Source organism: Anser brachyrhynchus (assembly GCF_964034855.1).
Source record: "Anser brachyrhynchus genome assembly, chromosome: 7".
Lineage (NCBI taxonomy): Eukaryota > Metazoa > Chordata > Aves > Anseriformes > Anatidae > Anser > Anser brachyrhynchus.
In genome coordinates this window covers 26,719,386-26,746,634 of record NC_137701.1, presented here as the reverse complement: position 1 = coordinate 26,746,634, position 27,249 = coordinate 26,719,386, and the positions used below count along the sequence as shown (strand labels likewise).

General features: G+C 39.8%; 2 protein-coding genes across 7 annotated transcripts in view; one reads left to right on the top strand and one right to left on the bottom strand.

Moving 5' to 3' along the window:
• The first annotated feature begins 4,204 nt into the window (after window positions 1-4,204).
• Window positions 4,205-20,946, top strand: SEC22A (SEC22 homolog A, vesicle trafficking protein). 5 transcript variants are annotated; one of them, XM_080601111.1, is made up of 9 exons: window positions 4,205-4,348; window positions 5,238-5,307; window positions 6,848-7,079; window positions 9,042-9,245; window positions 11,261-11,424; window positions 12,691-12,885; window positions 15,490-15,608; window positions 18,169-18,234; window positions 19,827-20,946. In XM_080601111.1, the coding sequence occupies exons 4-9, from the start codon at window positions 9,064-9,066 to the stop codon at window positions 20,025-20,027; spliced, it is 927 nt and encodes a 308-aa protein (XP_080457237.1). In that variant the 5' UTR covers window positions 4,205-4,348; window positions 5,238-5,307; window positions 6,848-7,079; window positions 9,042-9,063; the 3' UTR covers window positions 20,028-20,946. The 5 variants fall into 5 exon arrangements, with proteins under 5 accessions (XP_080457237.1, XP_080457241.1, XP_080457238.1 ...); XM_080601112.1 differs by having other exon boundaries at window positions 4,307-4,436; XM_080601114.1 differs by having other exon boundaries at window positions 4,318-4,519.
• The window catches only part of ADCY5 (adenylate cyclase 5), a 221,050-nt gene continuing 213,938 nt past the window's right edge, over window positions 20,138-27,249 (bottom strand). For both annotated transcript variants that reach the window (XM_080601109.1, XM_080601110.1), the window contains exon 21: window positions 20,138-26,729. In XM_080601109.1, coding sequence (XP_080457235.1) covers window positions 26,601-26,729 — 129 coding nt within the window. In that variant the 3' untranslated portion in view covers window positions 20,138-26,600. The remainder of the gene's footprint in view (window positions 26,730-27,249) is intronic.

The window sequence follows — 27,249 nt, the reverse complement described above, 5'->3', positions numbered from 1 at the left end:
TGCTCTCCCAGAGGCCCAACCAGTGTCACTCATAGCTCGGCTCTGGCCAGCAGCGTGTCCCTTTGGAGCAGCTGGAGCGGCCCTTATCTAACATGGGGCAGCTGCTGGGCTCTGCTCACACAGGCCACCCCTGCAGCCCCCCGCTACCAAACCCTTGCCAAGTCAGCCCAGTATCAAATTATGGCACAAAAACATACCTAGTTTTAGCATGAAGCTCACAAAATGTATTAAATAGATTATTTGATCCAGTTGCCTGTAGTAACCGGGGACTGGATTCGATAACCCAGAAGGTCCTTGTGGGCCTATGCCTTAGTATATTCCTGTGTCTTACCGAGTTTCTGTTACAGTGAGCTACCAGCTCTGTCTTATAATCGCATTAGATATTACAGTCCCTAATAATCCTTTCAGTCCTAAGAAACCTTTATATCCTTCTGAATTAAATTTCAAATAGAACATCCTAACTGTGGATTACAAAGCCATATGTGTTTATTTCCTACTCGAGTAAGTTTGTTGTAGCTACTATCATAAAGACAAATTTCTTTAGGGACTAAGAGTTCCTTGAATATAAACAAGAGTGTTTATGGCACAATTTTACTAGCAAATAATAATATTCTTATTTATTATAATTGTTTAAATGGCGCCTAACGAAATATTTGGCCTCATTAAGTGATCAGCTTGGAAGGACTTTCCGTCATGTGAAAATATTTAAATACAAACAAAGTCTGCAATGTGTTCGGTTACAGTCATGTAGGGAACTAAAGGGATTATGTGTTACTAGGAGTATATTCATGTGGCTTTCCAGATCAGCTTCTTCTACCAGACAGGGAATAAAGTAGAAAAGCCCCAAAGAGAGATCATTACTGTAGGAATGGCTTGGGACGTGATCATCAGAAAAGCTCACTCATGTTATTTCTTAAGCCCAAAGTGTTGATGGCCTTGTAAATAAAAATGCATTAACAACATGCTGCTTTTCAAACTAATTGAGATGCAGCATGAAGATTACTTTTCAGAAATATGATGTTCTTTATGCAGGAGATCATGCTGGGGCCTACTGCAACAAGGGCCATTGGGATAACACTATTTTGTTCTATCATCTGCATTTATTACCTTTGAGATACTTTATGTGACGTTACGAGGTGGCCTCAGACCTGTAAAGCCCTTGAGAATTAAACACTATTGTTACGTGAAAGAAACTCTTGTGCCCAGCACAGGCCCTTAAGTCTGAATCAGTGGAGAAGCATTTAAAACAGAAGCAAGGAAACAGGATATTCTGCTGATAGTTTTCATGACCTTGCTCGTACTTCTGTTAGCAAGAGCAGTTCATAAGCCTGGAAAGCAATGGCTTTGGTATTAATTTTTCTAATTTCTTATTAGCCATTTGAACTAATATAATCTTAGCTCATGTGATTAACTTGTCTAAAACCTTTCAAATCAGATGTAGTTTTTTTAAAGTGCAAAGCTGTTAGAATATCATGCGTTCTTAGTCCATGTCATGATGTCAGGAGCCTGATTCAGAGTTTTAAGCACTCGTGATGAAGTTGGGCAGCACTGAACATAAACTAACAGACACTGATTTGATATATCTGTGTTTTCATGAGAATTGGCATTTCTGTAGAAGAAATGGGAAGCACACTATTGCATTATTAGTCTGGTTTCCAGCTAAATCCCCAGCTTCAAGCACCAAACTTTAAGAAAGATATAGAAAAAGTTGGCAAGGTCCAGAGAAAGGAGCAACAGAATTATAAGGATGTTTGGTAAACATAAGTTGTGGGAAAAGATGAAAGGCTTTGGATTTGATTAGTCTAAATCAGAGAAGGCTAAGGAATATGGTAGAACTTTTCCCCATAAAAATGGGTTACAAAGTGGATCAGAGATCTGGTATATTCCACACCCACTGGGTTTTTAATAGTTTAATTTGCTACAAAGAAAGCTGAGGTAGAATTTTCTGAGTGACCTTTAAGGGTCCTTTGGCCTGTGTGCCTCTCCTGTGACTCCATCACTGGAGCACAACCATTGCCATCTCCTCAGGTTGGGTATTTTCCCTCTGGGAAACCTTACTTAGAAACCGTGCTTAAACACTGTATAGAGAGTCCACGAGTTTATCCTCCCTACCTCTAGTCATCCAAAACCCCAGTGGATAAATGAGGCTGCTCCTCTTGGCTCCCCCTGTGGTGACTGAGGGGCAAAAGCAACAAACAGCTTCACAACGGGCAATTTCGATGAGAAAAATCCCATCCTAACTTGTCTCGGCTGTTGTTTTATCTCCAGTGGGCTGATGGCACATTAAGCAATCACAGGCTTTGTTATTTTGCTGCACCCATGAAAAGGCTCCTCACTGCCATCTCTGAGGATTTTGACACCACAGGGACCTGGCACCACTACTCTTCAACCTCTGGTGCTGTCCATACCCACTTTTGTACTCCTCTTAATCTCTTTCTCTTTCCTCCTTTCCGAACACCTACATTCCTTCACTTGACTTGCCTTTGTACTGACTGGATTTACTTCTTACAAATCTTACTTTTATCTCTTGCTTCAGCTTTCCCTAATTTATTCCCTGTGTGGTACCCTCTAACAATGTTTTACTGCTTCATTGTCTTAGGGGAGCCAGTGGGACAAGAAAAAAAAGATATTTAAAATGTATCTGGCTTGTTAGCCATGCAAATTCTTAAATAACAGGTATGATTTAAGTTCACTGTGAGAGCTGGAAGCACTCGAGCTGTAACTTCACTTCTGACTGCCACTGCCTCCCTCAGTGACCTTGTGAAATTTGTTGAACCTCCTGGGGCCAGGTTCACCTGAAAATAAAGAACATTACCTTTTTTTTTTTTTTCCCCTAGGAATGTGTAAGTATTAACTAATAGATGTGTATATAATTTTTCAAGTTCTTTTTGTATAAATGTAAAATGCTTGTCATTTTGCCTTCAAAGCATTTACAAATGGTCAGGAGAATTTTAGGGTTGAAAGATAAACCGTTCACAAGAACTAGAAATACTAAAATGACACACGTATGCACTTATCACAGACCTTTAGGCTGCCTCTAATTAAGCAATCACTACTTCTCAGCATTTGGTAGATGCTATCATACCCTGTTGAATTGTGTAGCAGCTTGTAATGCTCTGCACTCTGTTTGTACAGGATAAGGACTCTAGAAATTATTTAGATTAGTGTATTATCTTCCTAACATACACTTCAGTTGCGCCTCCTCAGTCAGGATTGAGATGTTCCTGTGCTCAGCTCTACAGAAGCCCAGCAGGGACACAGTTTCTTCCTGGCAGGCCAAGATACTAACTTCAAATAAGTTGCAGCACAAGCAGTGTATGGCAGGCTGCTCACGGAGCCATTTTACCACCGCACTGGGCACCGGGCTCACACCTCCTGCCTCAAGGCCGGGGCGAGAGATGGTTTTACCACAGCACTGGCACCTGGGGTTGCTGTGGGTGTCCACTTACAAGTGACGCTGCCTAGAGAAGGCAGACTTGAATTTGGAGAGCGTTTGTGTGTTTTGGTGCTGCCCTGCTGGCCACCTTGCTCCGGAGTGAGGCTGAGCAGAACCAGAAAGCCCAGAGCGTGAGGCACGGTGCCTATACCTGGCACTATGCAGTGCTGCAGCCACTTGTACAGCTCAGCCAGCAGCGGATGGGGAAATTAAAGGGTGTTAGCAAAGAAACAGGCTGCTTTCCCTGGAGATCTGAGTTGGCAGACTAAAACTGCATGGTACGGCAGGGAAACAGTAACGATAACGAGTAATGGAGAAAAATGTTCTTGTGTTGGTGAGGAAAGCTTTAAAATAGGAGTCTCACTTTAGGATTGGCAGTGGGATTTTCCATTTTCGTATCGTCATTCAGAGTCATTTGACTGTTATTTGACTGGGAATGCGCAAAAGGAGAGCTGGTGACACCTGTGTCGCTTCTCCCTGCCCCGCAGGCACGTCAGCCACTCCGCTGGGAGGGCGCACCCCACGAACCACACAGTGCCAAGCAGTGCCACGTCCCACAAGCCTTTATGAAACTGAGTGGAAACCAAGGCTTTATTGCACGGCGACACGCGAACAGCACAACGCAGCCCCAGAACGGTTCGGGCTTCTCGCCATCTCGCAGACCCCACGCCCGCCCCGTGCAGGGCCAGCCCCCGCCAGGCGGGGCCGCCCCAGGCCCCATCCACCCCGCGCAGGCCCGGGCCCGGCCCCGGCGCGTCGCCGTGGCAACGCCCCCAGCCCCGCCCCGGGGAGCCGCGGCCGCGGAGCAATGGCGGGGCCGCGCGGGCGTCACGTGAGCGGCGCTCCGGCCGCCGGCGGACGTGGCCGGTACCCGGCGTGCAGCGCGGCAGCGGCCGCCGCCACGGCGCTCCGGTGAGGCTGCCCGCGGGGCCTGCCGCTGTTGCTAGGCAACGGGGCCTGCTCGGGGCCTGCGGGGCCTGGTGCGGCCCGGCCCGGCCCGGTAAGGCCCGGCCCGGCTTCCCTGGACCCCGCGGCCCTCCGCTGCCCGGCCAGGCTGGGTTGAGGTGGCGGGGGCCGGTCGCGGTGGGTGTCGTTAGGCGGGCTGGGTGCTGGGGGGGTGAAGGCTGCCGCCCGTGAGGTGCCCGGGGCTGCCCTGAGGGCCTGGAGGAAACGCGGGGACCGTGCCCGGTTGTGTGGTGCGGGGGTAGGTGTCGCGGGAGGCGGCGTGCTGGCAAGAAGCGCCTCGGTTGTGGGGGTGCTGGGGGCTGTCAGGGCAGGAGGGGCTTGCTGTGGCTCGAGGGCTGCCTGCAGTGTCTGTGGGGTATCTGTGGATCTGGGCTGATTTTTAGATCAAATGGAGGTGACCGCCTTCTCCTAAGAAGTTACAAGGAGACCTCGGATAAGTGTAAGGCAATTATTATCAGATCATTAATTGGAAGCTCAATTTATTAGCAGTACTGCTATATATACTCTTCCTAAGGCTTTTACAGATGCTGCCTCGGGACCAAGTGCCACCATGACACACAAATAAATTAGATAATAATTGCATCTCTCTTTAAAAAAAGTCATGGTAAGACAGGCTCTGTTTTCCATCATCCGTCTCATGGGAAGAAATGAAGCTGCAGCCACACGTGGCAGCTCCTGTTTGTGAGAGCAGTGGAGGCTGACGTGTGTTATATTGGACTGTTCTGGAGAGGGTGGAACAGCACCAGGCAGGCCAGTCGGCTTCTCTCCTTTCTGCGTGGGGCTAGGTTTCTCCATGTTTTTCTTTTTCCTGAGTTCTGCCAATTTCCATTTGCAGGAAGGGCCGTTGAGTGTTGGTGTGAGGGCAAATCAGTAGACTGGCCAGAAGCAGATGCACACAGGGAAAGGTAAGAACAGGACAAGCACAGAGGGATGCTTCTGTACCAAACTCTCCCTATCATTCATTGTCTGGGTCTCAAAATCTCCCCATCCAAGGGGAAGTGACTTAGTTTCAATAACCTGTGTAGTTGTGAACTTTTCCAGTTGCCTCTTGAATTTGCATAGCATTTTGGCATCAGCAGTGTTCTGCGGCGAGCAGTTCCTCTGGCTAACTGCATGTTTTGTGGAGAACCGTGTAGGTTACCTGTGAGCCCAGCACTGCTCGTTCGCTCAGTTCTTGCACAGAACATGGTAGCAAACCCAGTCCCTCTTCATTTCTCCGTACCTGTGACGGATTTATAGGCCGTTTGTGGTGGTGGAAGTGTAATATTCAAGTGTTCAAAGGGTATAGGCTTTTTTTTTTTTGAGGAAAAACTATGGAATTTGTAATGTTAGGGTGAGTTCATACCTGCAGTTTTGAATAGATGACTAAAAACCCATTTAAATTTAGTTCTAAAACCAATCCCATATCTTTAAAACTCTTTCTTCAAACTCCGTGTCAGTTTATCTCTTGCTGCCTTGTTTGAAGTGCTGTTGTTTTGAGAAATGAGTAATTTTTTCTTTTTGAAGATTTGGTAAGCTTTTCTTCTATGTGAATGCATTTTCAAGTGAGGCTGAATGTTGTGTTACAGTGTATGTACTACATACCTCTGTACATACATGTGATCTTGAAACCAAAATAATACTTCTAGTAACTTCATTTCTTGGGTACCTTTCTGATTCTGCTTTAAGGAGGCTGAGAAAGAAGTATATCTTTTCACTGCATGTTTTTTTTAAATGACAGTAACAGAAGCAGGTTATCTGTTGGTGTTAGACACCATTTTTCCCTTGTGTGATTTCATAGTACATGAAGAGATCTGGCAGGTTTTAATGGTGGCCTGTCTTCTCTAAAAGAGTAATTTCTCTAAATGTGAGTTCTGAAGAAAGTAACTATTTTTATTCTAGATTTATGCAAATATTTATGGGAAAAGGGTCTGAAGTGGTCTTTATCATTCGCATTGTTGCCCATGTGTATATCCGGTTGATAGTGACACTTGCCTTGTCCCTAACTGTGAAACAACTCATGTTAGACTGAGCACTGAGAATCCGAATGCTGTGGAAATATAGGTATGGCTGTGTGGTGTTACCTTCCTAAAGTGTTTGGGTTTCTAACTGAGGTGGATTATAAATTTATTAAACTTAGTGTATGAGGTGAATCGTAGGCTTCAGAGTTAAAAGGCTACATTATTTAAGTTAGTAGCATACTCTGCAAATGGATACATGTTTGTTCCCATTGTAAATGGCTAAAGTAATGGAGATTCCCTAGCTTCTCTTAAGGAATGTAGAAACACTTAAATATTTCTGTTATTCTGTTTAATTTTTTTTTGTCGCTTGAGTACATCCGAATAATCTCCTCGGGGTGTGTTCAGGCCTTTCCTGTAAGTATGACCTCACAAAAAGAGCTTAAAAATGTTGTTAGGCAGTAAATATATTCATTATTTTTTTTTCTGTTTGTTCTTATCTCATCAGATAGCTCAACATGAACTATAATGATCGAGATCATTTAAGAAGTGACCAGAACAATATTTTTCCTTCTGAGAGCAGGCAACAGGATTCCGAGATTCTTCTGCAGTGCTGTCATACTCGCTACCTGTTCCTGAAATAGGACATGGAGTTATGTTCCTTTCTTCATGTTAGGTGCTAATGAAGTTACTTGCTTCATCAGAGGAAATGCAGATTCATGAAATTCCATTTTGTGCAAGTAAGTTAAGGAGGGGAATTCTAAACTTTGCTCTCACGTTACTGTTCTTATGTTTATATTGATGTAGCTCCCAGAAGTCCCTCCCAGAACTGGGCCCCAAATTTCCAGAATGCTTACCTCTAGGAAGTCCTGAAGGTGTTGTGTCTTCTGGTTGGCTGCTTTTTGTTGGTTATCCTGCTGATCAAAGCGTTATGTACAACAGGGAGTTCTCTAGGGATATGGGGAAAGACAAGCATACCTTATAAAAGCCCAAAGGCACTCAGAAGACTACAGGCAATGGTGACTTGTGCCGCTGTTACGAATTTGGTGGGAGGCTGATATGCTGTGGAAGTAGAACCAGAAGGGTGTTCGTTTCGAACTTACTCAGCAGACTTGTTGCATCTCAGAGCAGGTTGAAGTTTGCTGATTAAGCTGAGTTTCTTAAATCAGAAATTACAACATGGAATTAGTACGTGTGTCTTTCTGAGCTGTAAATGTACTTGAAAAAACGGACTATCAATTATTATTTAGTAAGTATCCCTATGTATAACCTTTGGGGGGTGGGAAATTGGAGAGGGGAGAGTTCAGGGGAAAAACAGCTATTTCCTTTCTTTTACGAAGAGGCAGTGCTATTTGGGGAAAAGTTGGATTCCTAAGTTTCAGAATACAGTCCTTGAGTTGCTGGGGCTTGTAAAGCGCCGTTAATGTCATGGTTTGAAAGGTGCTATAAACATGTCAATATTGTGCGCTAAAGCATATTTCAGCTGTATTCATAAATCTGTTTTCCGTTTCATTTTATGACTATATGAAACTTCAGGAGCATCATCTGAGGGAGGCAAAAACTATTTTTTTCATAATTTCTGAAATGATAGGTGTAGTAAGTGGTAGGAGTCAGTAGAGCAGTGTTAGAAGTTGTGTAAGGAAGTGTTTGCAGTTGGCTTCATATAGATTCTAGCAGTTCGCCCACTTGTCAGAGTAATCAGCCTCTTAAAATAATCTGCATAGAGCTTGTCTTGCTAAATTTTTGGGTGTTTTGTTTTAACATAAGATTTGAAGAACTTGAAAGTTTTAAATGTGTCTTCTGTCTTGAAAGACTGTCTACAGGCTAGGTGTTTATGCTGTTAAATGCTTGCTAGAATTTTTCGCCTTTTGTGTGGGAAATGTTTAAATACACTTTTTTTTTCTTTAGGAGGCTAGGTTTCACAAAGCTTTATTTGTTATGCTTTGAGAATGATAAATACTGGAAAAGCACATAGGCTTTGCAAGTGCCGTTTCAACCTGCCCAGTATTTGTGTAATACTGATAGACACATTTTGCAGATTTAAAGAGAGAGAACCAGATAAAAATGAAACATCTCATGTTTAAGAAATTCTGTTGTAATTTAGGAGAGCTGGATTACGTTTCATGCTGTCTGGATTCCTTGATTTCTTATTTGATAGTATAAAAGTTGCCGAAGTCTGTGTTTGTCAAAATACTTAAGCAGTAATACAGTTTCACTGAAAGAACGTCAACACTGTTACTTGATCAGGAGCTGGATAAATTTTCCATTTGGCATTTCTTTGTAGTAAATGTTTTTCCTCTCCAGTTATTGTTCTTGTTTGTTTGCATGTAATTGCTGTCTCGTTTAAAAACAAAAAAAAATAATTAAAAAAAAGACATCATGAAGAATGTAAGTACAGTAGTGCTAAGGCTAAATAATAGTGTATCACCCAGGATTTATGGTAATTCAGATTAAAAAATACATATTTGAAAATGTGACACTAAATTTGCTGCTACTTTGTGTTTCACATAGACTAATGGATCCTATTTTGTTAGGGCTTCAATCTGAGTTAAGTTTGAAAATTATCCATGTGTCCCATTTTAGGCTTCAGCCAGTATACAGTTGGCACAGGTTGGTTAATCACAGTTAACTCCTTTGCTTTTAGTTTTACTTCAATTCTGATTCAACTGTATTTCTAAGTTTATTTTATTTATTTTGTTTAGGTTGTCATTAACTCTGTTGGCAATGTCTATGATTTTATCTGCCTCTGTGGTCCGTGTGAGGGATGGACTCCCACTGTCTGCATCTACTGATTATGATCAAAGCACAGGAGTGCAAGAATGTAGAAAGTATTTTAAAATGCTCTCAAAGAAACTTTCTCAGCTTCCTGATAGATGTACTTTGAAAACTGGGCACTATAATATAAAGTAAGACTTCTCTTTTATGTATTTGTAATATCTGTGTTTATATCTGTCTGTAGTTTAAAGTTAACAGTTGTACGATAGAAATGATTAATCAAAGTAAGAGTAATTCTTGGCAGTAGTTGTGTATCAGAAGTTAAAAATTGAGAATTTGTAGAGAGATTGAAGCCTAGCCATACTTCAGTGAAAATTCTAGTTTGAAATAGACAACATTTTTATAAATACTGAAGTTGTTGACCTACTAGAAGCATTTTTATTAATTTCAAAATTGTTTTTCACATGCAAATCGTCAGACTTGCTCTTCTTCATGCTAGTTCAACTAGTATTTGTTTTCTCTTTTTAGTCTACACAAATTTAAAAATTACCCAAATACATTTATAACCCAGTATTTTTGAAACCTCGTGTATGTTGTTATGGAATTAGGCCCTACGGCGCTTCTGTTGTAACTTCAGAATTTCTGTTGATTTCGGAGAAAACATAACCTAAAAAAGAAGCGTAACATGATAATTATTTCATACTGTGCTCTCAGTAGAGGCAACGAGTTGTGCGTCTTACTTTTTGTGTCTTCCTATCTTTTCACGCCTTGGTTGTGTCAACAGTTTTTTATCCCGACTGGCAGCATGTGGAGTCTGAATCTAAATAAATACGTTGATGTGAGTTTGGTTAAAAACATGCCGTGATTTTCTATTCTCAGACAAACTATTCATCTTGTTCTCCCACCTTTCCGTGGTCCTAGAAGGTTTTCTCCTCAGCCTTCTTCATCTCCCATGTGAGATGCAAGTGTCTGTCGTATCCCATATGTATGTGTGAGTGTCCTGCGTTGCTCAGGATCAGGGCCAGCACAGACTAAACCTTGCCAGTCAATGTTTCTTTGATTCCTTGTGTCAGTGCAAGAGCATTCTTGGAAAAGCAGTTTCAAAGTTTGCTGACGGATCACTTGCAAGAAATTGTGCATCCTTTTGTTTTAGTAGACTTTTAAATTTGATTTTCATGCTTGAAATTAATGTTTTCTGTATTCTTGTCAGCTAGTCTTTCAGTGCTTATTACAAGAAAACATGGTCAATAGCCGTGTGTTTTACCTGGCTGTTGAATGGTAACTTCTAGTTATTTCCATTTGTTGTTTTGATGTTTTAAGATGAGTTGAGGTTTCTAAGGCTGAACACTTGATTTATTTTAAAAATAAGTTCCCAACTATCATCTGCGTTTTCTTGTTTAAACATCATGTCAAACGATCATTCTGTAAACACGAGTAAAGACATTACAAAATGTGTACGTAGTATCAGTACTGCTCTGAATTTCTGTTATACTTCCACATTGCACGTACAAACACAGGGCAAATGTAGGTTCTCTTTGTATAAGTAAGGAACAAAAAGTAAATATGTCTTGTAATACATTAATGTGTTGCATCATTCCTTTAATTACCTGTAAAATGTGGAACTGCTATTGAAGAAAGTCAATAGTTAATCTTTTTAAGCCTCACCTGTAGCTGGCTTGTAAACTGACTAGATTAAAAAAAACTTTGGAGAATGAGACATAAGGCTTAATCAAGAGGTTTTTATGACTTACCTTTGTGTATTTTTAATAGTGTAAGTCTTATATGTCAAGATCTTGAAGAAATTTGAATATGTGTCATGAAAAAGTGAAGTCTAATGAATTGCCTAAATGCAATAGGCTTATGTGTATTAAATTCTGAATTTGTATTTGCCATCTCTGGTCATCCTTGCTCTCTCTGGAGAATGAGGTGTTTGTTACTTTTTGGATCAGTTTTGTGTCGTCCTAACGTATTTTAACAAGAACCACCTGCCCCTCCCTGCTCTCTGAAGATAAGCTTTTGCTTTTTGACTAAAACTAAATTAATTTTCTACTAGAATACCATTTGACTTTTCAGTAAGCATTAATTCTTTGCTACCCCACAACAGTTTTTTGCTTTTCTGATTACAGAATACAAGATCAGACTAGTGAAGCTGTGTTACCCAGATTTAAATTTGAAATTTTGATTATTTTTTTTTTCTCAATTACAGTTTTATCAGTTCTCTGGGAGTAAGTTACATGATGTTGTGCACTGAAAATTATCCCAGTGTCCTGGCTTTCTGCTTCCTGGATGAGCTTCAGAAAGAGTTCATCACTACCTACAACATGATGAAGACAAATACTGCTGTCAGACCATACTGTTTTATAGAGTTTGGTAAAGATCTGATTTCCTTTCATGTCTGTTCTCATACTAAGATAAATGAATATTTAAATAGATGTGCAACTTAATGTACACAAAACAAAACTATGCGAGGCAGTTTACAGCTGTACTTCAGGTGGATTTAGAATCTTAATTAACTCCCATTAGGGTCAATAAAAATATACTTCTTTGGGCATTGAATTAGGCTACTAGAGTTTTATCCGAACTTGTTTATAGTCTTTCTGTTTATTCAGGTAGGTTTTTGTTTAAGCCTTGTGTGACCAAATCTGGAGTTTGGCTTCACCTAGTTAATAATACATGGAGCAGTTTGACTTCATACCTGTTGAAATACGTAACCTGTGAAGACATTGAGCTCCATTAGTTTCTCAAGTAAAATACTGCAATTTCATGTTGGCTCTTAGGTGTGCTGTAGTTTTTGTTCAGTACATGAAAGGGAGAGATTTTTATTTGTCTTAGGATATACTGAGGCATTTAGTCCTCTGTTACGCAAGCTCCAAATACAGCTAATCTCGTGTATACCAGATAACAGCTGTTATGGATTCTATTAATATCTGTTGCTTTAATACTACACAGTTATTTTAAGTATTCTTATAAAATGCGTTAGACTAAAACAAACTGCAGTTGTAGAGGAAATTATAATATATATAAAACTAATATAAAGGAAATGACTCAGTTTAGTTAGTTCCTGTAATTCAGTCAGTCCATTGTTAACAATTTTTGTATGACATTGTCTTCCTTATAAATATTTCTTTCAATCCTTTTTGTATGCCTTTGTTTTACTAGCTGTTAATATAGAACATAGGTCTACTGCAATCTTTATATTTGTATAGTATGATGATATATTTTCTCAGCCTGAATATTTTGCAGTCACATTTCATGCCAAAGTAAGTTTATACTTTAATGCAGTTGATTTTTTTTCATAAGGATATTTACTAACCTATCAGAAAAGCCAGAATAAGTGCAGTAAATCCATCGTATTAGCAGTTCATTCAGTCTTATGCAGTGAAAAGTCATTAGTTTATTCACAGTTATTAAGTAATTAGATTTCTACAGCTTGATTTTTTGACTGCAGAATAAAGTAGCACATGATATATTAGTCACAAAACAGAAATGGTATTAGAACGTTCCAAGCTAAATGTAATCATTTCAAACAGTGTATTTAAATTTGTGAAGTATGTAGTACATAAAGCTGCATGGTTTAAGATTACTTAATTAACCAAGGTCCATAGGGTTATAACTTTTATTTTAAATTTTACACAGATAATTTCATTCAGAGGACCAAACAGAGATACAACAACACACGTTCTTTGTCAACAAAGATGAATCTTGCTGACATGCAGACAGAAATCAAACTGAGGCCACCTTATCAAATTTCCCTGTCAGAACTTGGCTCAGCTAATGGGTTTGCACATCTATCTGCCGCAGAGTATAAGGGGACTGGTAAAATATCTGCAGGTAAGTTTCAGACTTTCATATTTGTATCCTTAAATGTCACAGATGCAGAGTGCTAGAATTAATCTTTCTTTTGACATTATTTCTTTAAAAAAAAAAGTTTTTCATTGTGTGGTGTTCTTAAAGCATAAAAAGGGCCTATTCAATGGACAGGTTATTGAAGGGAAAAATAACCACATGAAAATAGGCAAAACAAGATGAGCACTTAACATAATCCTCTTCTTTTTTTTTTTTTTGACCTCTTAATATTTATCAAAATTTTGATTGTTTCTGCCCAGTGAGATCCAGTGACAAAGAGCGTAGTGCTATGAGTTAGAGAGCAGCTGGAGAGAGGGGCATTGCTTTAGGAAGCATCTGTGAAGGTGAAGTTCCAAAGAGCTGTGGTGTCTAAAAGAACTATCCTCTAAAATAAGTGCTGTGTGTATGAGGTCAGTGATAGCAATTTCATGTAAACTTTTCGCATTCATTTCAGTGGTCTTGAATTTTTTTTTTAAACTTTAATTTACCACATGTCGGAGGTGCATGTGGCATTGTGTGGTTTTTAACTGGGGTAAAACTTTAGCAGGGTTTAAGGTTTGTAGTATTAAGTGAATGCTCTGAATCAGTTTGAGGCCCACATTTAGATGTTTCCCAGCATGCCAGAAAACTTGAAACTTCCCAAATCCTTGCTTACCCTGCGCAGGCACATACCAATGCCACTCACTTTACAGTGTCAGGGTGGAAATTGCAATTATAAAGCTAAACATTTGCTAAAGTCTTTCATATAAGAAATCAGCTTAATTTTGTGCAGGTATATATTTTTAATAGGATCTCTTTACTGCGGTATCAGCCTAATTACATTGCTTATTCCTAAGGATTCCTTCAGAAGACTGAAAACTACTTTCTACTAAAAATGAGAAACAGAATTGCTAGGGTGCCCTATCTGTACTGCCAGGGCCTTGATCCTGAGAATTCTAGGTGCTATTAAACAGTGTAGAAATAACTTAAATTTCAATATTTACTATTTAAGAGTACTAGAGATTCTGGAAAATTAGGAAAAGAAAAGTGTGAAGATATTTAAATTGTTTACAGGAGTAGAATCTTTTAAGCAGTACCGTACGTACCTTTAATCATCTATTGCGTGCTGTTTTGAAAGGTTTGTTCCTTGCCATGCATCTCTCTGTTCAGTTATCCACTCCCTTCCTTGAATTACTGTAGAAACTCACCATCCATGGGCTGTGCATTATGAGAGGTTTGCACTTTCCTCCTCCTTCAGATCTTCAAATTTTAGATGCTATTGAATAACAGTGTCTTGAATGTGACTGTCTTTTTAGCAAGTCTGCTAATACTTGTGTAATTCTTCACTGTCATTGCTTCTTTCCATCCTTGAAAAGAACTCTCTCTGGATATTTACTACCCACTCTGCTGGCTAGACTTGAAAGTTTCTCCTTTGCTGAATGGTATGCACATACCATAGATAACTGTAACGGAGTGATTGTTCCTAGTAGTATTCCCCTAAGTTCATTATTAAATACAGCACAAATGAGCTAACTGAACTCATTTTGTTTTATTTTTAAGTTACTGCACACTGGTAATCGGACAGCCCCGCCTACTTATCAGTGTGAAATAGCTTTTGTCATTTTTTTTTTGTTTGTTTAGTTTCTGTAACTTCATAAACTGGAAAGCCTTTTTCCTGGATCTGTTCAGTGCATACAGCCAGGATTGACACCTCCCTCTCTATTAATGTTACGGTTCATTAACGACATTGTTCACATCTTTACACTTCGTTGATTTGAACAGAGCAATTTAAGTATGGTTCAGTAGTCCTGTTGTTTTCCCATTGTTGCTTGGACTGTTTAGAGTTTTGCATTGTTTTTTCATATTTTCGCTCCGTTATTAATTATGGAAAGGGACAGTAATGAGCAACATAAGCAACTGTTATGTTCCTGTGACCCGAGATAAGCCTGAAGGAGTTGCTGTGCAAAGAAAGTATGTTTTTAATTTTAACATATTGTGTGAGAGACTTCTAAGCAGTATCTGGAAGGTCTGTACAAGGATGTGAGATTGGTATTAGCTGTAGTTTCAGAGCAGTCTTCTTTGGTAGTACTCATTGGCTGTATTTTTTTTTTTTTTTAAGTTAGGGGAATGTAATAGGCTTTACCTCATAGTGTTCCATTCAGTGAGCAATCTAAATAAGTCTTGATAATTCTTCTAATGCATTAGTGTTAAGAAAAATGGAGGTTGTGAGAGGAGCTCTTAAGTATGTGACTTATTACCTGGCTACTAATTGTGGACAAATTTCACCAGCAAGTGCATCATTTGCCATTGATTTTCTGGTGTGTTTAAGCAGCTTTCAGGACCCTACTGAATAAATTGGATGTATTGAGTTAGATTAAATGTAATAAGACAGTTATGCATTGATGAAAAACATGCTTTAATTCCTTTCCAAACTTGGTGTTGATATATTTAAAATGTTTCTTCTTTAAGAAACAAAATTTTGTTTTGGGGTTTGCTTCAGTTACCTCTTGAAATAGAAGACACTGGAAAAAATGAGATTTGATATCTTTCTGTATTTCTTCAGATATTGCTTTGACTTCTGATATCTTTTTTTGATCTTTCGATTTGCAGCTCCTCATCAGCGTCTGGAACCTGTCACTCTGCCAGGGATCGTCTCATTTGTACTTAGTCTGTTATGTGGGGCTTTGAACTTAATTCGTGGCTTTCATGCCATAGAAAGTCTCCTGCAGGTATTGTATCATGTTTATGAATTCAGGAGTTCTGCATCATCATAGTTATACTATTATCTTAGAAGTGCTTGCTATATGAGCTGAGTCTTGCCGGTTTTATTTTCACAAATACTGTCTGTGAGGTCAGACCTTTATTAGTGAAACTCTTCCTGCGTATAATCTAGGTATCCTTCTTGAGACTGATGCATCATTCGTTAAGGCTGCGAGTTGCAAAAGCAGTGGAAGGTGGGTGTCCAACTGCCTCCCTAGGTACCTTGGCAGCAGTGATTATGTGAACATCTTGCTGTTTTCTCTAAAGTTATGCCAGGATATGAAACAATCTTAATAGATATTATTTAAAAACAGTTCTGAAAAATGATGGGAACTGTTGAAAATCTGGCCACATGTTTGGAAAGGTCTGTGGAGAAGGGATCTTTAAAGAGATTTAGGAAAATCCTTTTTTAGAAATACTTTTCTTTCTGCTTATTTGTTCTTAATAAACCTTCTTAGACAGAGTGCTTATTTCACTCTGTTCTGAAAGGATCAGCGTGAGAGAAACTGTTGGGTGATTTCTTGTTTCCAAACAACACAAAATAAAAAAAACCCACAAAAGTACCACCCCTAACCTTCAAACATTTATTTACTTACCTGAACTCTGCTCTTACCCTCCCTATAGACCTTCAGTTTCTTTCTATGCACAGAATGCTTGTGTATGTTACTATGAAAAAGATTTACTTAACATTAAACAGGTTTATGCTGTTGTGCTGATGGCTGTAGAAACTAAAAATTCCATGAAGGTTTTCAGAAAGAGAAGGGAAATCTTCCTCCTTGGCCAACAGATAGTGTTTTTGTATAAAACACGAGGACTGCAGTGGGTTTGCTAGCTAATGGAATTTGTATGGAAGAAGGGTAAAGAAGATGACCTTTATTCCAGTAGTTTACATAGTTATTAAAATGTGTAAAGATTTAATAAAAATTATTCTTTGATGTCTCAGCATCTCCTGAAGACTAATGAATAGTAGAGCAAGGTTAATGAAAGCATTCCATGTGAAGGCTTCTATTTTTTCAAAAAAAAAAAAAAAAGAAAGAAATAGTGAACATATCTTTACATTATTCCTAGTTATGATTTTCTGTTAGCACGTTTTTCTCAGTTTATAAATGGGATAGAATTTAAAGTACCCTCTTGTAAGAATAATACTGAACAGAATTCTGCGATTTTCTTTCATGGTTCTATAACTTGGTTTTTGTTCTTAAAAAAAAAAAAAAATCAGCTGCAGAAGGGTATGCAGATGTTAGATTAATGCGTTTGACTGATGATAGGGCAGTCAATTCATTTTATGCTGTATGCTGTTGCATCTGGAGGTAATAGATGGCAGTACAGATGGAAGAGTTTTTTTCCTTCTTTCTGACAAATGATGCACACCAAAAATCCATAAAGCTTACTTTATATCTTATGGGTTTTTCTAAAATAGAAATAATCCAAAATATGATTAATTAAACTTCTTCTGAAAAGTCATTCAAAAACTTCTCTCCTGAATTACTGTTCCCTTTATAATCAGTATTTTACTTAGGTGTTAGAAAAACTCTGTGATGATGTGTAGCTATACTGCAGCAAGTATCTCTGCCTCACTGCCATTGCACGTGTGTGTGGCTTAGGAATGTACTGCGTTGTGCCGGTAAGTTTGAGGTGCAGACATACCCACTTTTCTCTAGTCAGCATTGTAAACAGAAATGCTTCACACTGAACACGCCGAGCAGTAACAAGTTGTAGCTCCGAAATGGATTGCCTTCTTCCCAAAGTGAAATCTGCTGGCAAGGGGGGACTTTGGCATGAGTACCCATTGTTGGCCTGGGAAAGTTTTTGACTGTTGCATGTATTTGTTTGAAATGCAGTTAGAATATCACAGAGTGTGTAGGTTTATTCTGCTTAGCTATAAAGGAACTGAAAAGCAACCTGTTTGAGTAAGTTGGAAATAATGTTGTCGATTTTTTTTTAAACACACAATGGAAGGTTCTATCACTTCAAATAACTTTTTCCATAATTTCCTTCAAGAAAACTGAATTTTCTAATAATCTGATAAATTTATGTTTTGTTTTCTCTCATTTCCACTGAGGCAAAGGTGCCTGCATTATTTTCTGTGTAGAATTTTACCACACCCTAGTGGCCAGTTTGTTTCCCTTTTGCTTTGTTTCCATTTTGTGAAGCTGCAGGAAGGCACAGTTCTACAAAGTTGATATTAAAGGCAGTTAATTTTCAGAGTCATCTGCAGAAGGTAAGTCTCCAGTGTTAGAGCTAGGATTCTTCTAAGGCTTCTGAAAATCTCAGTGTTAGTTATCTGCTGTGAATAAACATTTTCATGATTTCAAATCAGGTTCCAGATCGCAGTGGTTTATTAGAGATAAATAAGCAATGATGAGTGCTAATTTCTTTGGATTAGCCTATTATAGGGATTCTTGTAAACCTCTCTGTAAGACTATTTTAGCATGTAATAATGAATAACTTTCATGCTGTATGTGTTTGGTATATGTTCAATGAAACATTGGAAAACAGCTGTGATTGCTTTTTGTTTCACTTTCACAGAACGAAGGTGAAGATTTCAGCTATGTTATTGCATTTTTTCTTGGAACAGCGGCTTGTTTGTACCAGGTGCGTTCTTGTGCTTGCATAATTCACTCGTTTAGAAACATCGCTCAGTCATGCATAAATGTCATGGTGTTTTCCTAAATGTCACGGATACTTGAATAGAGTGGTTATCAAAATAATTTCTGCTCTATTTTAATGCATCAATCATAAAATATCATACTGTAGACTCATACAATACACTTTCTGTTGCTGACATTTCTTTTCAGTTAGTTGATTGAGTGATACAGTGTAGTTTGTCTGCAGAACTTTCAAGCAATGGAGATTATATTGTTTCCTTAAAGCAATATTTTCCTAGTTTAAGTGGATCTAACCATCTGACCAAATGCTTTACTGCTCCTTTTATTTGGAAGGGTTTGAAGTAAATACAGTAATACCTAGTCACTACAAGCAGTAATTTTCCTCTACTTCATACATTATCGTGCATCTCTTTATTTTCAAATCTTTCAGCCACTTCCCACTATCTCGTTCTCCTATCTTGTATTTTGTGCTTACATTTCACGTCTGCAGGTTTTCCATAAAGTAACCCCAGTAAATTGTATCGTTTGGCTGAAAGTGTTCAATGCCTTGACATTTTCTGAGGAACATAAAATATTAAAATAAGTTAAGTAGAATTTCTCCAACACTAATAAAAGATAGCAAATGCTTAAGAAGAACACTTACATAGTCTGATGATGAATGCTGTTAAAAATTTGTGTGAGAATAGTTATATACTCTCTGGGAGCAGATTTGGATTACAAAGTAAGCCCAAGTGATGTTATCTACCTGGAAGCACAGTAAAAGCTTTCTTTGGCAGATGGAAATTGCTAGAATCCAGAGGGGGCAAACTTTTTTTTTTTAGTGGAGGTCAAAAGGAAGTCGTTTGAATAATAGGAGAAGTAAAAGTAATATCCACAAGAAAGTACAGGACAGCTCTGTCCTTTTAGAGATGAAAAGAAAACTGAGGCAAGAGACTTGAGCAGATCTCCTCTTGCAGTAGTAAGAAGGTAAAGGGTAGGAAACCGGGGGCAGTCCAGATGTTCCGTATTACACCACAGTGTGCAGAAACGGACACTTTAAACACAGTAGAGTTAAGTAGAGTTGTTACGCATTTCTCTCAAAACGTGATCGGTTTTGTACCACCCGAGGAAGGGCAGTGGATGTGTGTGGACTTGTCTGCATCCACCAGTTAATCCCTCTGATTAACTCTGGCAGGATGCTGGGTTTGCAGCTGGGGGATTGCCTTGTGCTGAGTATTCCCCGTTGCAGGGCCCTGGTGTTTTCCCTGTTCTCCCCGCTCCTTCATCTGAAGAGGATTTAACACTGGCTCTTGCTGCTTCTCTGTTGCTCAGGTGGATCAAAGAGTGTATTTTTGACCAGCGTTTGCCAGGAACATCCACTTCCCTTTATTGTGGGCCACTCGTTATTGCAGCTTTTAATCAATTATTATGAGAGAATCGTTGTTGATGTCAGGTACTTTCACCCTTCCAAATTGACGCTGTTCTTACATGTTTAATTTAGGGTTTTACTTTGTTTTTCATTTCTTAATGACCAGAGACATTTTGGTGGTAGAAGTTGTTTTCCATGCAGTAATATGGTTTCTTCTTTCCTCCTGACAGTGTTACCTGTTTGTGTATTACACGGGCTGGAGGAATGCCAAATCTTTCCTGACTTTTGGGCTAATTTGCCTGTGTAACATGTACCTGTATGAACTGCGCAACCTGTGGCAGCTCTTCTTTCATGTGACTGTGGGAGCATTTTCTACGTTACAAATTCGACTGCGACAACCACAGGGAAAGTCCCCTGATTACAATGTCTGACAAGTCCTGGAACACTTAGAGGCAGTCTTGTTCCAACAGATACTCTCAGGAATGTAAAGCTGTTCTCCAAAAGAAGAAGCTGTCTGGATGGCGCTTTTTGGTTTTGTTCCTTTTTCTTTTTTTCTTTTTTTTTTTTTAATAAAGCAATGTAAGATGCCTGTGGACATTTTTCACTTGGTGGTTAAACTTTTTTTTTTTTTTTTTAAAGAACAACCAAGGACACAAAAGAATACAGAACTGGAGGATAAAGAGGGTCATATCATGCAGTGAAATATATGTTGCAGAGAGACTGAGATCGGTGAATTTCACTGGTGGCATGAAAACGCTTCACTCAGAAGTATGTCAATGGAAGGAATGTATAGAGTATGTGTCCTGCATATCATGTAAGCTCTTCAGTTCCAAAATCAGTTTTGCCTTTGTGAGGCAGTAGAGGATAGGGTAAATTAATTAAAAAAAAAAAGCTATTGCATATTAACAAACGAGATTTGGAATATGTAAGCTACTACATTTGGGAATGTTTTGTTTCACATTGACATATGCATGAATGTTTTCTTAATTAAGACATAACCTGAAACTCCTTGTTTCTGGGGATCAGCTTTTTGGCACCTGTGGCCCTCCATCTAGTGGCATAAATACTTGCACATTTTTTCACCATGATTTTCTATTAATTATCGTTTGAAAGTGATCTGTGTGGGCAGCGTTTCTTTTTAGTAATTGTCCAGAAAGTTCTGCCACTTAACCCAGGACTTTCGCACACTTCCTCTGTTTGAACTGCGGAAAGGTTGAAAGGAAATGGACTGGTGAGTAAATTGGAGCAACTTGTACTTGTTGGACTGTTGTTCTTTTTATATACTTTTAGAAATGGGTGAATGATTAGCTGAAACCTCAAATAAACAAGTGCTGACAGGAAAATAATAAATCAGTCTGATTAGTTTAAATTAAAAAAACTAACGGGAATATTGTTTATTATTTTCTGGCTTTAGGCTGTTTTGTGCTGGGATAGAACCTCTTTGAGAGAGACGTGTGTTCAAAAGAACCATCATACACTCCTGAAGTTTGTGAACAAACAGCAAACACCTAACATTTACAACACAGAACAGCAGCAGTATACTACCGGCATCGGTTACGTTGGCCTTATTTGTGGCAGTTAGATGATGGTTATTTGTGATGCCCTATAATACACAAATAGATGGTTATAGGTGGGTTTCTGTGTGACCTGGAGTAATGTGAGGATTCTCTCAAATCTTGAGAAAAAGAAGAAGGAAAAAAAAAAAAAGGCTTTAGGAGGTTGTCATGCTGCTTGTGTGTCAGATTTGGGGACTGGCGGAGTTTTGCTGTGCCCCGAAGTGTTGCTCCAGACAAGTTTCCTGGGGTACTTTGTATCAAAATGTGGTGTGTGCTTCAGTAAGCTATTTCGTCAGATTGTGACCAAGAAGAAAGAAGCTAGAGTTCTTCAAGAGGTAGTTTTAGTCAAGAAAATAAGGTAAAACTAAGAAGAAATAGAGAATGAAATTGTAATCCAAAGTGAACGGGAGAAGTTGTATTATGTTCTTCATAATGTCTTGTTTCTGAGACTGGTGTTTGAGAGCAAGACCATGAAGATACCCGGGTGTGCTGCCTCCAGAATTGGTGTTGCAGAAAATGTGCTTTGCAGCTAAGCCTCTTTCCTCCCACTTTGAGCTAGTGGAAAAAAACGCATTTGTGAACGTGGCCTGATACTGTTTTGGGAACCAGGAAAGTGGGGAAGAGACAAAGAGGAGGTATGGATGCAAGCATACAAGTCTTAGGGATGTTTAAACCACAAATACCTTAAAGATCCAAAAGAACAGAAATCAGCCTTTGCTTAGCACAGGGAGGTTTGCTTGCCTTCCCTTTTAATGCACCTTCATGAATGCTGGTCACCAGAAAAGGTGAAAAGCAGTCCTTCACCATTTTAAGTCAATGAAAATTATGAATATTTACTTTTAGGTATAAAAACAGACTTTATCTTGCTCACAAAGTCTAGAAGAGTCCTGACTGTCCTTTCACTTTGCCCTGCTCAATAGGCAGGGGAGCTATTTTTTTGAACCCCTGAAGTACTGCTTCGCTTTCAACTCCTGCTGTTGTGCAGACGAAGGCTTTTCCGTTGTATCACTTTTGGTTTATATGTCAGCAGGTAATCTTGTTTGTATTCTGAGACTCCTTCTCTTCCTCCTGTTTCTGAAGATGCCTTTTTGAGGACTGAAGGCTTTCCGCAACGTGTGGAGGCACGCTTCCATTCTGGGTACGCTGGCATTAAGCTAACCGCTGACTAGCAGGTAAAATGAACAAATGCAGCTGTTGGTGCAGCAGAGGACAGTTGTGTCTTTGTTTCTGTGCTTGTTTTTACGGCACTGATAAAAATCCCTCCTCACAATGACAGGTTAGTGTGTGTTTGGTAAAGACGGCTGTTCTTCATCACTTGATATTACTATGTGCTAAAAACAGGGCTTTAGCGTGACGGTAATATCAGGACTTGCTGAAATTTTGCATAGGATGAGAAACAAGATGTGCCAGACCAGGTTAGAGGTGAAACTGTGAAAATTCCCAGGGTTTCCTGTTTGCTTGTAAAAATCCAGCATTCGGAGAACCGTCTAGTTCAGCGCTTCCCTGCTGGTATGACCAGATGCGAGAGTTAGACTTGTAGAGATGAATTTATGGGCAGTGAATGCTGTCTTGAGCAACGTGATTTTAGTTTGAATCGCACAAGGCTGCTGGTGGTTGACTTTTCTGTGGAATTTAGTGGAAGCAGAGCCCCCTGCGTGCCACTGGATGCCCGGTTCCTGTTGTCCTCTCCTGTCCCTCAGGCGCAAGGCCCCTGCCTGAGCAGGGCCGGAGAGGCGGGGTGTCCCTCAGCCCCTATTTCATTTCCAATCCAATGGCAGTGGTCCCTCCAAGGGCAGGAGAGCACCAAGTGTGTGTGAGCAGTGGTTTCTGTGGGAACTTGGGCTCTGGGGCTGTGCTGCAGGGTGAAAGGAGTTTGAGGTTCGGCTGGGAGGCCTCACGTGGGCCTTTCAGTGGCGCCCTCATGATGAGGAGCAGCATCAGAGCACCTGGCAGGGGCCTGACTGCTGCCTGCTGTCCGCTCTGCTGTGGGCGTGTGGGTTGGATGGCAACACGCCACCTGGCCAAACCAGCGATTAATTTTGCTCATCTATAGGCAAAAATGCAGCTTATCTGTAAGCTGCCACCTGGCTGAGGCTGCACGGGTTTGTTACCAATAGGTGGCAGTAGGTGTTTGTGTCTGGAAATGCGTTTACAGCACGGTCTGGGGCCAGCTGCTGCCGGGCCTCAAGGCCGCCTTGCTCTCTGCTCTGCTGTCAGCTCTCGGCTGGACCCAGCAGGTCCAGCAGGGCCTGCCCACCGCACTGAAAGCAGAGCTCCGGGGGAAAGCGGGACGAAAGGGGATGGTGAGGTGCTCAGGGACAAAAAGGAAACCATAACTCTCTCTGCAGGAAGCCACCTGCCCGCTGGCTGCCAGGTGGCAGAAAAAGCTGCTCTGCCTCCCCTGAGTAAGGTGCTGTGTCTCCGTCAGTTGAAAAACTCGTAACAGAAAGGGTCAAGAGAATGGAAATTTGTTTGTTTCGGTTTGTTTTTAGCAAGTATCTGCAAAATTGGCCCTTTCCAGCCTGCATCCTAAGCTAGCTCTCTGGTATGTCCCCCTCCCCAGTCCAAGCAGTGCTTTTAGGTTTAGCTGGCAGACTTGGGGATTTTTGTCCTAAGCCAATTTTGAATGCTCTTTTTAGCCCCCTCCACGTATGCTCAAACCAGAAGTGCTACTATCCTCAGGAGCACACAAAATTGCTGTTTTGTTTTTTTTTTTTTTCCCCTCAGCTATCCCTGGTGCTACAGTGTGGATTTGTCAGGTGTCCTGAGGCTGATGTTTCAAAATAAGCAGGTACACAGCAGACATTCATGAGATGGAAGCTGGGGGTGTTCACTATGCAGGTGAGAGCTTGAGGAGCTGTAACTGGGTTCTGCGTAGTACCGCTGTGGTCCTAGTGGGCATCCAGTGCTAGCCAAGAGCTGACTTTCTGTGTGCAAACTGGGTGTATCTACACAACTTCCACCTGCTCTCCTCACTAGCCAGCTGCATCTAAAATAAAACAGAGACACTTTACCAGTGAAACAGTGTTTAATATAGTTAAATTACTTAAATAGATTTCAATTTCCATGGGAAATCATAACTGTATCCATTTTTGCAAGATCCAGAGTAAAGAGTGTGTGAATACCCCTTGAAATGATCATGACACACTGTCAACAATCACAGCTAGAGATACTGGGGACTTGAAATTTCATTGACAACACAACTTCATAAGATGAATCAAAAGTTAAGAAGACTGCAGACTTTCATAAAGCAGAAAGCAAACCTAAAAATGAATTTGTGGCAGGGAGGTAATGGAACTCAGTGAGGGAATAAAAGGGGTGGAATGGGGAAGAAATGCGAAATGGCGTGCTGCAACTTAAGTATTTTGCAAACCAGGAGGGATGTAAAGGAGCAAAAGTATAGTACAAGGGCAGACTTGGCAGTTTTACAGAAGTCAATATACTATACTTTTCAGAGATGTTTCCTAGTGGAGGGGGGAAGGCAAGGGGCGATGCCATTTAAGCTCGTGCTTAAATGGCTCAATGCTAGGGTTATGCTTAGCAATATGGCAAATTAATTAAGACAGGCCCATGGATTTTCACTTGTTCTTGTTGTCAAGTAGGAAAAAAATAAATTACCACCACAGTGCAATCATTAAGCTGTTAGTACTACAATAATTCTGCCCTGAGAAGAGTGGAAAAGAACTTTATTAAACGTCAAAAGATTGGAGTCACTTTTAGTGCTAGCCAAATTCAATATCAAAACTCTCCCCTCATAGAATATAAAAAATATAGTTTTTAAATTCTTTTCTTTTTTAATAAAATATCAAGGGATTCTTCTTTAATAGCTAAAAAAGGTACATAAATGGTAACAGTGAACTATTCATAAACCCCCGCTAGTGATAAAGATGTCCAACACGATATCAATGGCACTGTATTTTAAGGTCGGTCACCTCATACACACATTTGCCATCAAAACCTCTTTTTGGAGATCGCCTAACTCCTCAAAACTGAAAATATGTGACTCAGTTTAAGTAAGTGCTCACTACAGGAAAGTCAACTTGATGCTGCAGTACATAGTTTTTTGTAATGTCAAATGGCAGTTACAATATCAGACAACTCTCATATCGTCAGGATTCTATTAATCCAGCTCTGAAAAATGCTTTTTTTTTTTTAAAGAAAAGTTCAAATAATCTTTTTTCTTTTTTTTCTTATAAGAGTTCCTGTTACAGTTAATTAGAAGATTTGCTTAGAGCTTTTTAACTTGCTTGACAGATACCATCTCATTAGCTAAAATTAGTAGGTCCTGTTTCCATTTGTTAAGATGCCACCCTCTATATGAATGCTGCATTGAACAACTGTGTGATTATCTTTTTTTTTCTCCCTCTTTGGGGTTGTAGATTTTTCTGGATTTTCTTTTTAAAATGCATCTGATCCAGCCTGGAAACTCACCTGTTGTTGTTTGATTGTATAGTGATAATCTGAAAACTGCCAAGTCTGTGTTCAGAGTATTATGCACAAAAAACTACACAAAAGTCTAACAGGTTATATACACCTCCCAACACACCTTGGTGTGGACAGCCTGCCTTCTAATTTATATATAATTTACAAAATATAGAATTTGGTATTTCTGTTAGATCTCCATGTTTTCAATATTACAAAATAAAAAATACAAAAAAAAAACACAACAAATTTCAGGGGAGTTCCCTTCCCCCCCCAACGTCTCTTGTTTACATCTAGTCTTTCCCATGTAAACTGATATATACCAAAGAAGAGCACAGAAGACTTTTTAATAAATATGTTTGTAGATCCATCTTTCTTTATCTTGATCTTCCCCTTCGCAAGATGTGCCAGCTCCACTCAAAAGAGCAGTCATTTAGCCATGTAAAAGAAGGGGAAAGAGAAGGCCAGAGCTATAACGTCTTTTCACACTAAAACATTAATGATGCCATTCTAAAAGGCCTTTTTGTGTGTTGCAATGGTGGGTATCAATTTTGAAAGCCCATTCAAAACAGCTAATAAAAGCACAGTGGTACACTTCAAATAGCTGGCAGTATGGGATGGAAACATTATGGCAGTGCAAATCCATTCCAAAATAATGCTTTGTAGTGAATCATACATTCCTTCAACCAAGTAAATGTTGTGTTGCATCAATAAATACTTAAATAGCTTCTTGTATCATCCTGTGGTAGCAGCCTTTTTTAAAATTTCCAAATTCTTGTCTTATCTGTGAACGCCGTAGTACGCATCTTTGGTTGATTTAGCACTCAGCCAGGAACAAATTGAAGATGGTTTCTTTTGATTGCATTTCATGATAGGTGGCCAAAGAGTTTGCTGACACCAGCTCTAGAGTCACTGTGTGAAATTTCAACTGCGTTGCATCTGTAAGATTCACTGCCGAAAAGTGATTCTTCTCCGGTTTACGATCTGTAATGCAAATTCCATCTCTGAGCGATGCTGCAATTGGTGCTAACTGACCGGAGGCCCTTCATTTAGAAAGTAGGTGGTCATTTCTCCTTTGCCTTTGACCTTAATGACCCCTCGATATTCCAGCTGGTAGTTGTTGGCTGCTAAAACCTGGTACATGTCTGTGGTTACCTGCAAAATAAACAAGAATAAGCATACGCTTGTCATGCTTTCCACGCGGGCTTTTCATTTGCTTCTGGAGTAGTCCACAGGTAAAATTAAAGTAGGATCAATTGTTTTGTTTCTGAGTTGACTTTTTCATATCAATCACTAACTAAAGAATTGGCACAAGTTACAAAACAAACAGACTTTTGAAGTTGAGAAACTACAGAAGCCACACAGGGTACGGTATTTAAAGAGAACCATATTTTTCAAGGAGGTCACAGTATAAAAAGAAAGAGATGAGTCACATTTAAAAAAACGTACCCGGTAGTTCAGGATACTCAGATGCACTCATTATGTCACTGGAGAGGTAGTAGGCAAATGGGTTAAAATATTTTAAAAGTCCTCAAAAATGGCTTTAAAAATTTACATAGTGGATGTATAATTCAGGAGTCATTCAGGGGCTGTTTTATGGAGGAGAAGGTAGTGGGCAATGAGAAAGAGCCAAAGAACGGAACACTAGCCAGCATCCAGATCCTCTGGGCAGATG